Below are 17,045 nucleotides of genomic sequence, written 5' to 3'. Positions count from 1 at the left end.
AGGTTCCGCTGTCACCTCTGCGGGCCGCCCTTGGTGAACGTCTTCAAGGACCTTTCTTCAAGGACCGAAAAAATGTCCGCTATTCGGAGCTTTTCGTTATTTGGAATTTCGGATAAAAGGTTGTGCACCTGTACTTCTATCAGGTCTGGCTCAGGCAAACTCGGGCATTCCAGAAAAAACAATCCAAGTCTGTTCAACCATTCCCCGTAGTTTATATCCCCTAATCCAGGCATCATTCTGCAAACCTCCTGCATCCTTTGCAAAGCCTCCACATCCTTTCTGTAATGGGGGAACCAGAACTGCACACAATACTCCAAATGCAGCCTAAGCAAAGTCCTATAAAGCTGGGACTTGACTGTATACTCATGATTCTTGTTCAATAATGCTCCAACAAGCGTATATTCATGATACTCTATATTCAAGCGTATATACATTGTATACTCGTGATACTCAATGCCCCGACCTATGAAAGCAAGCATACCATATGCTTTCATTAGCACGCTGTTAGGAGGTGCTGTTGAAGTAGCTCATGTGGGTAGCTGCAGTATATATTGTAATGGCTACCTTCACACCAGAAAACTACTTTTGCACTACCATGGACTTTTTTTCCTTTCTAATTATATTTTTTGCACTGATGTCTTGTTTTTTTGCAGTCTTCTTTCGTTTGGAAATGTTGTGTAATTTATGTGTAATTTGTTTAACTGTGTCTTGCGTCTATATGGCCGTGAAGCTGCTGCACGCATGATTTTTCAATGCACTTGTACCTCACCATTCTTGTTCACAAAGCAATGAATTCAACGTGAGGTACTGTACACTGCAGCCACTGTGCACAGGAGTTGGAGAGAATGAACGTTCAAACGTCAAGGTGGTAGATGTGGTGCTGGCTTTTTCCTGGATTATATCGAGCTCTGAAAGTTGTTGGTAATGTACACATCCAGTCAAGTGGAGAGTGTTCCATTTTGTTCCTGACCTGTTTTGAAGATGATGGAAAGGCCTTGGGGATTCAGAAGGTAAGTAATTCCTTACAAGATACCCAGCTCTTGTTGACAGTACTGGTCCAGTAATGTTTCTAACAGCAGTGCTCCACAGTTGATGGAGGAATTCTGGAATGATGGAGGAATGATGGAGGAAACAAGGGTAATTCTATTAAATATCGAGGGTTGATGGTTAGATTCTCGCTTGTTGGAGCTGGTCACTACCTGCTACTATTATGACACAAATGTCAGAATGTTACTTTGGTTTCTAAGCGTGCAGATGTGGAGTCTATTTGCTGAGTTGTACTGAATGGAATTGAACACTGAGCAAACATCCCCACTTCTGTCCTTACGATTGAAGAAAAATCATTGAGGAAGCAGCCGGAGATGGTTGAATCTAGGGTTTGCCCCTGTGGTGATGTTGGGATAGGAAAAATGATCTCCAAGAACCGTAAGCATTTTTCTTTTTCGAAGGTACAACCAACTATATATATGTTTTCTCTCTGTTGCCCATTGACTACAGTTTTATTACTTCTTGTTGATAACATGTTTGATCAAATGCTGTCATGGCAAACAAGAGCAGTTACTTCCACTTTACCTTTGGAATTCAACTCTTTCGTCTGCATTTGGACCAAAGCCATGAGGAATTTTGGAGCCATGGCCTTGGTGAAGCCCAAACTGCTTAACAATTAAGTATCTTCCAGGTTCAATGTATTTTTCAGGTGTGTATATTACAGATGCACTTCCAACAACCTTGTACTTGAGACACAGCACATTGGAAAACACTGTTTTAACTTTTTATAGCAATGATGTTGTTTCCTTAATTGTGGGAAAACAAATCAGAGGGAAAAAATAATACGCCTTATCCAGTAATTGACAACCTTGTATACAAAATAGGAACTATAAAGACTACCATGGATAAGCAGGTCCAGAACTGCTGTACTTTAATATAATGTTACAAATTCTCTCAGAGAAATGGATGTGGTAAAATACCTCAGAAGTAACAAATTTATGGAAATAAATAATTAGATGTCACACTGATACAGAGGGTGAGTTTGTTCCATGAATGAGAATGGAATACATTCTGAGCATACCAGATTATATTTTGCTTCACCTGCCTCGAGATATTTGATGCTAAAGTTGGATAACTGGAATGTTAAGAGCGATTTAACATTTCCCTATCACAATGAATAAAAAATAAAAAAATTTCATGAGGCTGATGATGTGCAATCAAGAGCCTGGTTATGAATAAATTAAGAGACAAAGATGGCTATTGTGTGAACTCATTGCCTCTAAAGTCACGAGTGTTGTAGTACCAGCTCTGACAGCTTCTCTCATCTGCAATTCAAAATGCTGCTTTTGTTATTTTGCTATTTTTCAACTAATTTGCTGTTTGTGAAATTATCAAGAGAAAAAAAATGAAGCACATACCCTGGATGGTCCTCTGTAGAGCCGCCGGAGCTGGTCAAAGGCCTGGATCTGTTGTGGCTCCAATGTTGCTTCAGCTGGCTGCAAAAATGAATAAAATAATGCATGTAAGAGAGACATATTTTCTTTTGTATTCATTTGAGGATATCCTATTCTCTGCAGTAAGATAAATGCTTGGATACAATTGAAACAAGTCATATACGTATGAAGTCCTGGCACGACCTCGATAACGCCAACAGAAAAGGGAAGAAAGATTTGTTTGATCCCGTCAGCGTTCAGCAGCTGTGGCAGGACTTGCAAGTCGTCATTACTGATAAGAATAAACCAAGTAGATCAAGTGACAGCAATGCATCAATTCCAGACAAGCTCACTGCTGTCTAAACTCATTTTGAAAGTGAGAGCATTGATGTATCTTCTCAGGCCCCCAGAGCCCCTGATGACTGTAATCCGAAGATCCTTCACAAGGGTGAACTATGGAAAGAGTCCGGCCTCGATGTGTGTACCTGGTTGCAGTCTTAAAACCTGCGTGGACCAACTAGCTGGAATTCTTATGGATATCTGCAACTTCTCATTACTAAGGTCGGAGATCCCCACCTGGTTTAAAAGGACATCAATAATCATGGTGCCCAAGAAGAGTAAGGTGTCTTTTCAATATCTACTAATCTGTGGCTCTAATGTCCATGTTAATGAACTGCTTTGAGAGATTGGTTATGTCGTATATCAACTCCTGCTCTAGTATGGACCTGGAACAACTACAATTTGACTACCAGCACAACAGATGAACAATGGACGCAATCTTATTGGCTCTGCCCTAAATCACTTGGACAATAAGAACATATGTCAAGCTGTTGTTCATTGGCTACAGCTTGGTAGTTAACACTATCATCCCCTCCAACGTCCTCAAATTGGGTATCTGCTTGTCCCTATGTAATTGGATCATCAACTTTCTCCTCAGCAGACCACAGTCAGTATAAATTGACGACAGGACTTTCTTCTTGATAACTATTGATCATGGCTATGTGCTCAGTCCACTGCTCCATTTTCTCTATATCCATGACTGTGCATTCAGGCATAGGTCCAATACCATCTTTAAATTTTCTGACGAATGCCATTATTGAACTAATAATGGATGGGTATCAATGTCAGAGTAAAGGAGGGAGTTCGATAATTTGATTTAATGGTGCCAGAACAACAATCTTGCTCTCTACATTAGCAAGTACAAGGAGCTAATTGTCGAGTTTGGGAAAGGAAAGTCGAGGATCAATGAAGCTGCCTTCGTCAACGGGACAGCGGAGGAGAAAGTGGACACCAGTTCCTGGACATTCATATCTCTGTCCTGGGCTCAGCGCATTGATGTAATCGCAGAGAAAGCTCATGTTCCTCTATTTCCTTAGAAGAATGAGGATATTCGCTATATTGCTGAAAACTCTATCAAGCTTCTACCGTTGCACAGTAGAGTGCCTACTGACTAGTTGCATTACAGCCTGTTTAGGTAATTCCTCCCAAGAATAAGGGAGGCTACAGGGAGTGGTGGATATTGCTCGGACCGTCAGTACTGACTCCCCACAATGAAGGGATCTGTAGGAGGTGCAGCCAATATCATTAAAGATCATCATTTCGCTACTATTATCGGGAAAGTGGTATGGGCACCGGAGAGCCTATTTGAAACAGCCTAGCTGTTTTTTTTTGGCTAGCCAGAGATCATTCCACTTAAATATAATATTAACATAGTTGTGTAAGCAAACACAAAACAAAATGGTTAATGAAATATGCTGGAACATACTTGATAAATTGCACCAAAGCAAATAAAGATCAGAACTGAAATAATTCTAAGAGTATTTATCACCATTTCTTCATCAAAATATCCAATTTCAGGTAATGAAGTACTGCATTAGAAATAGTAGAGAATTTATTATGAAATACTCTGATGCTCTATGGTTGAACAGGGCTGACCATTCATTATTCTGTGGATTGGAACTCACTGAATAGCTTTGCAATTAGGTTTACAATCAGCACCATACCAGTCACATTCTGTTTAAATTTATGATGTTATAAAGACCCACAGGACAAGGGCTATTTTTGAGTTTTGTACAGTCACTGTGAAGTTAAGTGGCAAATTAATCAGCTTAGTATTCATATTTTCAGTATTCAGCAAATGTCTCAAGTCCGACCTCATACTACAAGTTTCTATCCTGAAATGCCATCAATCTTCTACACTTTGCCGGAGATGTCAAGGAGTGAACAAACTATTATCACCGCATTATAAATATGACCAGCTTGGCTAGATTGTGTTCAAGCAGCAGCAAATTTCCAGATATAGTTTTGCTTTTACAATGATAATAATCATTGCTTTGACTTGCAAATAAAACAGGAGTAAAATTGTTCTGGACAGAAGTGTAAAGGGTAAAAGCAAATCAGCAGTTTTTCTTTCTCCACAATGGAAAATGAAAATGATATCAATATGTGTGCATTTGGCCGAATCAAATTTCACATTAAAATGTCTTTGAGCCATGTATGAGCAGGGCAGCAGTAAGGGCTTTAAGAAATGTTGGATGATCACTCAGTTAGCTTGACTGCAAATCACTGTCCTCACATATTTCAGTCCAAGCCTCAGTGAGATGTTGTGGCAAAACATCAATAGAGCCTTCCATCTGGGAGCAAAGGGCAGCAGCACCTGTACTTTCCTCATCATCACTTACAGAAGACCATTTATGTTTTTGAGCTTTGGAGATTTAGGCTAACATGCGCCCTCACCCCCTTAGCTTCCCAACTCTCTAAAGGGCCTGTCCCACTTTCATGACCTAATTCATGACCTTTTTTACTCGTGGCCATTTTTCATCAGGCTAGAAAAAAACGCCGCAACATACTTAATGCCACAAGTACAGAAAATGTATCATTCTTGATTTTGAAACTCTGCACTAGATGTTCATGACACGGCATTGACATCAGTCACATACAAAGGTAGTAAGTCAATTACCCTTCATTTCTTGCTCTAATAAAATTAGTAGTAACCTAAAACAAAATAACAAGACAAATGAGCATAAACCATAATGAAGTACATGTTCTGATGGTTGCAAAAGTGTGCTCAAGCTCACTATGCTTGATATTCCAGCAAACCATTGAACGAGACAATCAAATGAAACACAATACACCTGGAAGGAAAATTATGGCAATTTGTATTTGAAACATTAAAAAAAAATGCATTTATAGGGGCTGAATGAATGTCAAGGCTTTCAAATGCTCTCTGTTGGAACACTCTCGGCTTTGAACAATAATGAGCCTGGAGATCTCACACTGGGTAAAATGCACCTGGGCAAACATTGGGAAAACAACCAGCATAAAAGAAGGCAGCAAGGAAGCTGGGAAAGTATGCAGCAACGGTGAAACAACTTCAGGTTGTCCTGCTATTCTGGTGCCAGAGGGACCCAAAAATATCAAACCTTGAGATTTGTTTTAGATTTCCTGGTTGTAATTAACCTGTAAATGAAAGTTTAAATTAATAGTTAAATGTGACCTCCATATAAATGGGCCTTTGAAGGCGACAATGGCTTCCAGGGCAGGTGGGGGCTACGAAGCATTTTGATTTCCTGTGACAGACTTGGTCCAAGACAGTCATTGCTTGCAGGACACATCACGGTCTCAAGTCGGACAGGACTGTAAATGCCGTCAGCTATTACATGAATGGTTTTCTTAAATCTCACTGTGGAGTAGAACTTTGACGGGCAGTGAAATTGTTAGGCACAAGATCACTGGCTCTGATAATGTGTGCATCGTTATCATGGTTTCAATGCTAGTTAATTAATTTAGGTAGTAATTTCTTCAAAAAGTTATTTCATAGTTCATGTTATCTATACATAACTAAAACTCTGATCTTGTTATCTTCCAGTTTGGCGGTCTTTCTATTTGCGCAAAAACGGATCGCGATAGCGCTACGATTTTTCAGAAGTTCACTCACCATTCTCCTGTGCTGCGAGTGCGCCATTTTGTTACGATCGTTTGAATATTGTAAAAGATAGCGAGGTTTAAAAAGTTTAAAAACCGCACGTGTACAGATCGATCTCTTCTCATGTCAGTCAGCGCCGCGTGGACTAGTCTCGTCCCCTGTCACTCCCCGGGACGCTCCGCCCCTTCCTGCGCCATCGCGAGGGTGGCCAGCGGAGGTTTCCAACCGGACTTTCGGAGGGCCTCGAAGCAGCCCCGCCCCAAGCAGCAGCCCCGCCCCAAGCAGCAGCCACGCCCCGCCCCAAGAGGCAGCTCTGCCGCAAACAGCAGCCCCGCCCCAAGCAGCAGCCCAGCCCCACCAGGCCTCCCGTGTGACTGGGACCCAACGGGTCCCACTTAGTCTAGTATACTATAAAGGAAATGGTCATCATTATAATAGAATGGATATAATTATGAATATAATTTGAATTATCATCAGAATCAGACTGAAGGGTCTCGACCCGAAACATCACCCATTCCTTCGCTCCATAGATGCTGCCTCACCCGCTGAGTTTCTCCAGCATTTTTGTCTACCTTCGATTGTTCCAGCATCTGTAGTTCCTTCTTAAACATTATAATAGAAGCGGTCAGCACCAGCTTCTGTCAAATCAGCTCGGATACATCTCTCTCTAAATGTTCCCATGGCATTCTATTTCACAAACCAGTCCTATTTATAATGTCACATAAGTGGCAAATTAGTGCTGAGAACAGCAAATGTTTATGTTAAGAACTGAAAAGGAGACAAATTAATAGTTATGTTCAAATGCATGACGGGTTGTCAAAGAAGAAATAACTGCCATTAGTTAGTAGATCAGAGCTGAAGGGACAGTTTGGTGATGTAGCAGTTGAGTTTAGTTGTTTAGTTTAGAGATGCCACGCGGAAACAAGTCCTTAGACCCACCGAGTTTGCGCCGACCAGCGATCTCTGTACACTTGCACTATCCTACACACTAGGTTCATTTTCAATATTTACCAAAGCCAATTAACCTACAAACCAGTACATCTTTGGAGTGTGGGAGGAAACCAGAACAACCGGCGAAAACCCACGGGGTCATGGGGAGAACGTACAAATTCCGTACAGACAGGACCCGTAGTCAGGATCGAACCCGGGTCTCAGGCAGCAACTCTACCGCTGCACCAGTTAGTACTGCTCATCACAGGAACCTGCAATTGAGCTTTACATTGGGAGCTTTCTGTGCAGCATTTGCATGGTCTTTTCATGACTGCTGGTTTCCACGTGTAGGTCTTGTTTTTGCTCACCTTTCAAAAGACCTTAGGAAAGTTAATTGGTTGCTGTACATTACCCTTTGGTGTAATTTAGTGCCAAAGATATTAAACAGTACTAGGTATGTATGTTAGAAAGTGCAAGTTGTAAGGCAATGGGGGAAACAAGAAGGAAAATGAAACTGCTGGGAATGTTTCAGCATAGACCCAATGTGCCAAATAGTCTCCATTTGTGTTGTGTATGTGAGCGCAATATATTTACTCTGCTGTTTGTTTTAACAAAGCACTCTCAACCACCGTACCAGTTAACCATGATACTGATTGTGTAAAGGTCGGTCTGTGACATACACATTCAATCAATGAGTATTATCAGGTTGCCTTCTGTGAAGAACACATTTTTCAAATGATCCTTTCATCCATTTCTCTTACTGACATTTGGTTTAGGATGAACCATTAGCTCAGTTATTAAATTCTACTAGCTATAAAATATAGCTTTGAACCTCAGAGTACATATAGCCTGCCGTATACTATAATTTCCTCCGGCATTGGGACAGGCAAGGCCAGTGATAACATATCATTTCTGTCATTTTCTTCCAACAGATGTTTCATAATTAGAAGAGAATGCAATGACAGTGCTTGTATATCTTGCCTGTTAGAAGCAGGGAGAGTTGATGAAATATGTGTTAGTTATTGGCAAAAGGTTGCAGTGATGTGGATCTGTGTTCATTGTTGGGAACAAAAGAATGATAAAGTAAGGGTCTTTGTTCTGATTGTGGGAGGGGATAGAATGGAATGTGCGACAATAGACATATTGTCGTTAATTGGTAATCGGTCATTTGTAGGTTAATTGGCTTTGGTGATAAACATTATGCTCGAATAATGTTTATTACGCAGAGGGTAGAGTACACCTGCTATGTATTAGATGTTGCAAACCTTTCATTACACTTGGGGGCTGTCTGTGTAAATGTACAAAGGTAGAGGTTTGTGCTAGTCTCTTGCATTAAATACGTAATATCGCAGCACCTGTGTATTGCACTTATGACATTCAGCTTCAAGTATACGTCAAGTACAGCACAACATTCAGCCATACTTATTTGCACGTTTAGCACTTTTTAAATGTTTGTATCAGCAATCTATTTTGTATATATGATATTTCGAAATCCTTTGGCCAGTCATTGTGAAGGAGTTGCCATAGTTACAGCTGCTGCTCGATGTTGGTGAGAGAAAGCATTGGTGCCATTTTATTTATTTTTTCTCACAAATATGAAGTGTTTTCCGATGGTTATTACTGCATCCTTGGGACAGGATGAATTTGTTTCCCACCCAAACACTTGTAAAATGAGGTTGGCATTATAACTTTCAAATTCCGAAGGGACAGCAGTTGAGCCTTTGCCATTCATCCGTTGCTCCTACATTAATAAAATCACAAAGTCAGTCAGTATCTTCATGATTGTGATTCATTGTTTCCCTCAGGAAAATGTGGAGATGGAGAGATATCAGGAAGAAAGAGAATTGGGCTGATATTTTGTTGCCAGCACATTCTGCAGACAGACAATGTTTATTGCCTTCCATGGTGGTGCAGTGTTACTGGTCTAGCACTCCAATTGGCTACAATCTGATCCACAGATTGAGACTTCAGATCCCAGAATAGTAGGTTAAGAATGCAAATTCAGTTTAAAAAAGCTCAATTTAAAAAAATGCAGGCATCAGTAAAATTTACTTTGGAGCTGTCAAATTGTTGTAAAAAGAACAATTGACTGATCAATATTCTTCAGTAGGTATCTCCCATTCTTATCTCAAAGGTATCAAAGGTATTTTATTAGTCACATTCACATACACCGAGGTGTAGTGAAGTGAAATGCTTTTTGCCATTTTGCAGCACACAAAAAAAAGAATACAGACATAACATCAATGAGAGTCTTAAACACAAAGAACATCCCCCCACAATGGCTCCCATCATGAGGGAAGGCACAAAGTCCAGTCCCCAACCCCAGTTCACCCATAGTCGGGCCTATTGAGGCCTCCACAGTTGCCTCTACGGAGGCCCGGTGTTCCTGGCCGTTCTCGCCGGGTGGTGGTGCTCCGGCGTCGGGAGAGTCCTCACAGCGGCATGGGAACCCTGGAACGGCCGCCTCCGTACTGGAGGCCGCGGCTTCCGAAGCCGACAAGGCCGCGCCAGTTGGAGCTCCACAACTGGTGATCTCGTCGCGATATCCCAGGCTCCCGGTGTAAAATTCGGCGCCGCCGCCTGCAGCTGGCTGCTCCTCCGAACCGCAGCTCCGCGATGTTGTCCCTGGCGGTCTCAGCTCACCGGAGCACCAGCGCGGCGACCCAGGCAAGGCATCGCCCGCTCCACGATAGCGCTCGTGCCGGCTGTGCCGCCGTCGAAGCCAAGGTTCTGGGCGGTCCCCGACAGGAAACGCCGCTCCAGGCCCGCTGGTAGGCCACGAGGACGGGTCGAAGCTGCAGCCCGGATGAAAAGCTGCCTCTCCGACCAGGTAGGGACCCTGAAAGGTAGTTTCCCCCCCCCCCCCCCCCCCCCCCCCCCCCCCCCCCCCCCACCCCCACATAAAAAAGTCTAGACCTCCAAATAAAACACTTTAACTAACTAAAAATAAAAATAAAACGGTGAAAAGACAGACAACTGCTGGCAGGGCAGCCGTGCACAGGACAGCGCCCCCTCTAGGTTTGTCATCAACCTTTTGCCATCTACACTTCAGAACAATTCACTGAGGCGGAAGATGCAGAAGAGTACCACAAGAAATATTGCAATTTAATGGCAATATCTACAACCCTTGATATGAAACATGCACTGTTGGCATTGTAGAAACAAAGAATTGCAGATGCCAGCAAAGTGTACAGTCATGCAATAGTAGTAGGAATAAAGGCAGACTAAAGGAGAGAGGATTTAGAAATCAGAGGGGCTGTTGCAGGATCCCTAAAAGGTTTATTTGCAAGTTGAATTAGTAGTAAGGAAGGCAAATACAATGTTAGCATTTATTTCAAGAGTACCAGAATATAAAAACAGGAATGTAATACTGAGGCTTTATAAGGCATTTGGAGTATGGTGAGCAGTTTTAGGACCCATATCTGGGGAAGGATGTGCTGGCGTTGGAGAAGGTCCAGAGGAGGTTTAGGAGACTGATCCCAGCAATTATTGGGTTAACATATGATAAGCGTTTGACGGCACTAGGCCTGTACTCGCTGGAGTTTAGAAGGATGAGGGGGTACTCACTGAAACTTACCGAATAGTGAAAGGGCTAGATACCGAGGTTGTAGAGAGGATATTTCCACCAGTGTGAAACAAGAGAACCAGAGGGCATCGCCTCAGAATAAAGGAACGTTCCTTTAGAAAGGAGAACGCCACTACTTCCTTAGAAGGCTTAAGAAGTTTGGCATGTCACCTACAACTCTCACCAACTTCTACAGATGCACTATAGAAAGCATTTTATCAGGATGCATCACAGCTGGGTTTGGGAACAACTCCATCCAAGACCGCAAGAAATTGCAGCGAATTGTGGACCATCACACAAACTAATCTCCCTTCTATTGGCTTCATTTAAACCTCATGCTGCCTCGGCAAGGCCAGCAGCATAATCGAGGATGAGCCGCAACCTGGTCACTCCCTCCTGTCCCCTCTCCCATCAGGCAAAAGATAAAAAGGCATAGAAGTGTGAAAACGCACACCTCCGGATTCATGGACAGTTTCTTCCCAGTTGTTATCAGGCAACTGAATCATCCAACCACAACCAGAGAGCAATGCCGAACTACAATCTACCTCTTTGGTGACCCTCGGACTTTCCTTCATCAGACTTTGCTGGCTTTACCTTGCACAAAACATTATTCCCTTATTATGTATTCATCTAAACACTATAAATAGCTCGATTGCAATGATGTATTGTCTGTCAGCTGACTGGATAGCACATAACAAGCGCTTTTCACTGTGCCATGATTTACCATAAACTAAACTGAGAACAGCGGATGGTGAATCTGTGGAATTAATTGCCGCAGATGGTTGTAGAGGCCAAGTCATTGCGTATTTTTAAGGCGGGGATTATCAGATACTTGAAGGGTAAGTGTGTCAAGAGAAATCAAGAGTAGGAGAAGGCAGGGGTTGCGAGGGAAAGATAGATCAGCTTTGAATGTATTGCGGAGTACTCAATTGGCCAAATGGCCCACTTCTGCTCCTATGACTTATGAGCTTAACACAACTGATCGGGGTTAGAGATTCAGTTTGTGTTTGGAACCATGTCATTCTTCCATGGAAACTTCATTACAAATATAGCCTTATTGCCAATCTCGAATTGTGTTCATGAAGGCTGTAGTGACCTGAGTAATTGAATCAATTAGTCTATATGATGAAATGCAGTGCTATCAGATCCTGAGTTCTGAGCTTTGGATTCAATTACAATAAAGGAATAATAATTCAATTCCAAGTCAAGATGGTTTATGCTCTGATGGGGAACATGCAGGTGCTGTCTGTTCTGGTGATGGAGGTTGTGGGTGTGGAATGTCCCGAGTAACTTAATTAAGTTTATTAATGATGCAGCAAACAGGCTGGATACAATATGTATAGCTAATGTATGTATTTGATTTAAAAAGTCACCCGATGAAGTACCATGCTAAACACAACATGTCAGCAACATGTGAAGCCCCTGGGATAGATCTGACAGTGGAAGGTAATTTTCCTTTGGACTGGAAGAAGAAATAGGATGGTGTTTCTCAGATTTTAGTACTAGGACTGGACTAAGTGGGACCCATTGGGTCCCAGCTTCACACGGGAGGGCTGGTCCTCCAATGTAATAGTCCACCTCTCCACTAATTCCAATATTGAGCGCAGCCTCTCCACTTTGGGGCTTCTGGAGTCAACGGCACTTCCGCAATCAGCGTGACCTCTGCACTCACCGGAAATTACGCAATCAGCGCGACCTCTGCACTCACCGGAAATTACGCAATCAGCGTGACCTGTGCACTAAGCGGAAGTCACAAAATGAGTGGGAGTTTTGAACCAAACACAGTCAGACCTAATAAAGCATTTATTCCTTCCAAACACAGTCGGACCTAATAAAGCATTGCAGTTTCAAGCACAGGCAGGGCAGCAGGCCAAACAACTCATGGCATTGTCATTAAGGGCTAACAAATGATTTATTGCAAGTACATTGCAGACTCACAGTTCAGTTGATTTACAGCTTAGAATGAGAGTCGTGGCCTCTCCTTCACGATCTTGCAGAGCAACTGAGTCACATCCAGGCATCTGGGGTTTTATAGTCTTGCCCACCCCCCTCACCCGGAAGAGGCGTTACCTTCATTGCGGTGATTGACAGGCGAGAGGATCTCAAGGTTTATTAAACAATAACCTTTTTTTTCATCGATGGGAAAATCCTCGGGGCTTGCTCAGTGGAGGTGGACTGTGAGTAAGATGGCCAAAAATCATAGCGATATATGGTAGCGTTTTTTCTAAAATCAATATACACTGCAGACAGGAAGTGGTCAAGGTGAGACTTTTAATTATATAGATGTCTATGGGTTTTGACACCAAAGTAGCATGTCATTAATGTCATGTCATTGTATCATGGAGCTCGGGCAAAGCTGAAATTGAATTGAATTGAATAGTTTAATGTCACTTGTGACAACTCACAGTGAAATTCTTTGCTTGCATACGCAAGGTTTTGTCGCCCATAAAGGGTGTATACAAAATGATCCAAAAGTTCCCCCGCGCCAGGTCCCTTTTGTTCTTCCCCTCTCCCCTCCTCACGGCGCCCCCCCCCCCCATGCCAGGTTGTCCTTTGTTCCTTCACTCGGCAGCAGTGCCCTCACTCTACATGGTGTGTCCTCGTCTGTCGGCCGGTGCCATCATTGACCGCCACACCGACCTCTCCACTATCGCTGCCGGGTCTTCTCCGGAAACCTCCTTGGCGCTGACCCAGGCCTTAGCCTCGAGCTCTTCCAACCCAGGCACCATTGGTCGTGGGATTCGTTGACTTGGAACAACCTGGGGGCTCCAGTCGCGGAGCCTGCAGACCTACCATTGTGGAGCTGGCCGGCTTTGGAGCATGGAGAGCTGCGGTGGCGCGTGGCTGCGGCCCAACTTCGAAGCTTCGGAGGCTCCAGCCGCAGGCTGGGTGGACGGTGACATTGGGAGCTCGCGGGTCCCTAGTGGGAGACCGCTTTTCGGAGCTCCCGAAACGGCAACTTCTCCCGCCCGAATTGCAGGGTTTAAAATGACCTGGAGCGGGGCCTTACATCGCCTGGCACGGCTTTAACGGCTGCAGGACTTGCTAGCGCCCGCCGGGGGTTCCAACATCAAGACTTGCATCGCCTGGCGGGGCCTTAATGGTCGCGGGACTTACCATTGCTCGCCGGTGGCTTTGACATCGGGAGAAGAATGGAGAGCAGGGGAGAGACAAGACTTTGTATTCCATTACAGTGAGGAGAAAATTCACTGTGATGGATGTTTGTGTAAATTGTGTTGGTGTGTATCTTGGTTCTTTTCTTGTTGTATGATTGCAGAAACCAAATTTTGTTTGAACTTCATTTGAGGTTCAAATGACAATAATCCGTATCGTATTGTATCAAGGCCTCCATTATGTCATGTCGAAATCTAGTTGTGTGCTCTCTTCTATGCTCATCTTTGCAATGGTCTTTCACAGAATCGATTTGCATCTGAAATTATGCCCAGCACCCATCCCAGCTGTAATTATTCAAGGGATGTAGGCTGCCTTGGAACAGAACTGGACTCTCACAGCGCGAACACTCCTGCTGAGGAAAGCACTTATGATAACATATTGCAACCATCCAATGCATCATCCATCACCAATCAGATATCCAGCCAACTCAAACCCTAACCCTGACACCCCGACTTTAACCCTAACTTCGTAACTCTAACCCCCCCCCTTTCCCAACCCTATGGCGACTTCAAACAAGCACCACGGATGTTAATCCTTACTTTTTCAGAATCAAAAGCTAGTAAGATTATTTTAACTGAGAATACAAATAGGTGTAATCCTAAATTATAATTAAGAACATTGACGGGAAAATTAAATAAATAATGCTGTGGCCATCTCGAATCCTGCACTAAACATGACTGTATGGCTCTGAACACAAAAAGAATCTCCCTTAGGATGAAGAAAGCCAAGAGATTGTGGAAATATAGGGCATAATGATGGTGTGGATTTGGACAGGGTAATGATGTCGTGAAAAGTTGCAGTGTCTAGTGAGAATGAATCTCCAGCAATGAGAGCAGTGCGCACAAGAGGTATTATTATCCCAATGCTTGCAAATTGACATTACAACTATAACCCTATTGAAGTTATGCACTGCTGTCTTTGAGCTTATTTTTGAAGGTTAACCAGTTGACCCCAAAATGATTTACTCGTCTGATCATCTTTCCAGGCTTAATCAGTTATTTACTTCTGTAGCTTTTGCATGCTATGCACAGGAAGTAATTTACTTATCTACCTGTAATAGGTAACATTCTTGAAATTAATTCATATAGCTAATACCATTTAATGGCCATTGAAAAGATAACATTATCGATTCATGGAAATTCTACAAACTTGCGAGTAAAAAAAATACACCAGCAGTTCTGAACCTGAGAAAATGTCTGGATGATTTATGATGCTCCATAGTTAGCCACCATCAATGCAGAAAAAATTGAACTTGCCATGAGGTTCCTCAATTAACTTAATGGTAATTGTAAAATTGCTGGATTTACAACATTTTTATGAATTATTCACTCAGCTATAATTGAGGACTGGTAATTAATGCCTTAGAGAAACTTGGTAATGAGAGGCTCACATGGCATTCTAATTTGGAAGTCATAATCAGACCTGTGAACTTATGGAAACCTCGACCAGTGGAGAGTTTATTGGTTCCAGGACGTTGTCATTATTTCTTTGCCAGTCTTGTTATCTACATTTTCTTGGTATCAGGAGACTAAAAATCTGAGGATGCAAAAACTGATTTGGCAATTAAGACAGATACTTATTAATATACAAACTGCATGGATTTGTTTCAGAAAACAACATTTTGGAATTCAGCATGTGAATCATTTGAGGCATTTCATACACATTCTTTGAAAGAAACAAAATTTTGGATTCACAGTATTAAGATTATAAGATTTTCATGCGATAATTGAAAACACAAACTTGGGTACATTGTGGGGGGCAACGGTCGGGGGTAAAAAACTCCAAGGAGTTTTTTGAAATTCCTGGATTCTTCAACTACCCCAAGATGGTGCACAAGTGACGCCAACTCTTTAAAATATTAAAATGTAAAAATATTTAATTCTCACGTCTAATATTTTTACATCTGCAAGGCACAGACACATGTAGTGAGATAAAATGCAGAAAAATGCTCTAATGGAATTACGTTCAAAAATTGTTGTCAACTGGTCCTGGAAGATCAACTGCTACATATAGACAAATCTCAAATACCATCAGGTTGTTAAGAAAAACAAATTGGCCTTGGCTTTCTTCGTCTGGTAATCCTTATGTTCCATTGTAGACAGTGTCAATTAGATCGCTCAGAGGGCCGTGAGCGGAAAAAGCTCCCAGAAGACTGGGACTGTTGCTTGTTCGAACGCAAGACTCAGCGACCGCGGCTGCAGGGGGAAGCTGCCGAGTCAATCCCCCGTGGCTTAACACAAGTCCCAGTGGACCGCAAAGCTGATGAGCTGACCTGGTGGGACCACGGACTGGACGAGGGGGCCGTCGAGCCAGCCCCTGCTTGTCCCCCAAACACCTGAGACCGGGAGGATGGAGCTGGAACGGGCACCAATCATAACAACTCGAGCACGCGGACTGGACTTTGGAGATGGTGCCAAAACATGGCTCCTCTTGCATGCGGGATCAGTAGACTCTATCTGCACAATCTACTGATTCGGGATGTGATAAGGTAGGGCAATACTCGACTGGAGTATTTGAAAGAAAATAATTAGCCATGTCTCATCATACATTTCAGATACCTATTCTACCACCATTGCAATAATTCTTAAACATAATTGACTTGCAATGAAATCTTCATCTGCTCATACAGTTTATTAATTATTTTACTATTTATTAGCCTTTTTATCTCTTCCTGAATTTACAATCTTTCTGACTTGTTACAATTCATTTGCTTCCAGTTCATCCTATTATCACCGTCTTTCGCTCTTTATCATTATCCACCTTTCCTTGACCCTGGAGATAAACCATTGGAATGATTCCAGTGAATTGCTGGATAACAAATCTACATTCCAGCAACTTGCAGTGCAAATATGATACAATGCCAACTGAGCATTACAGTCTAATTAACATTCTCAATGTGCCTTAGCCATAATATCTGATAAATAATATAATGTTTAAAATGGCAAAGCACATTGATTTGAATTTAGTAATTATCTTAGAGTCTAGTCTCTTTTGAGAACTTGACAATTCTAACTTATTAGCATCAAATGAA

General features: G+C 42.5%; 1 protein-coding gene across 1 annotated transcript in view; it reads right to left on the bottom strand.

Annotated features, from left to right (window-relative positions):
* The window catches only part of vps8 (VPS8 subunit of CORVET complex), a 434,442-nt gene that overhangs the window by 18,957 nt on the left and 398,440 nt on the right, over positions 1 to 17,045 (bottom strand). The window contains exon 46 of the mRNA XM_055638558.1: positions 2,406 to 2,483. Coding sequence (XP_055494533.1) covers positions 2,406 to 2,483 — 78 coding nt within the window. The remainder of the gene's footprint in view (positions 1 to 2,405; positions 2,484 to 17,045) is intronic.

This window comes from Leucoraja erinacea, chromosome 7, assembly GCF_028641065.1.
Source record: "Leucoraja erinacea ecotype New England chromosome 7, Leri_hhj_1, whole genome shotgun sequence".
NCBI lineage: Eukaryota > Metazoa > Chordata > Chondrichthyes > Rajiformes > Rajidae > Leucoraja > Leucoraja erinaceus.
This window is presented reverse-complemented; position numbering and strand designations above follow the sequence as displayed.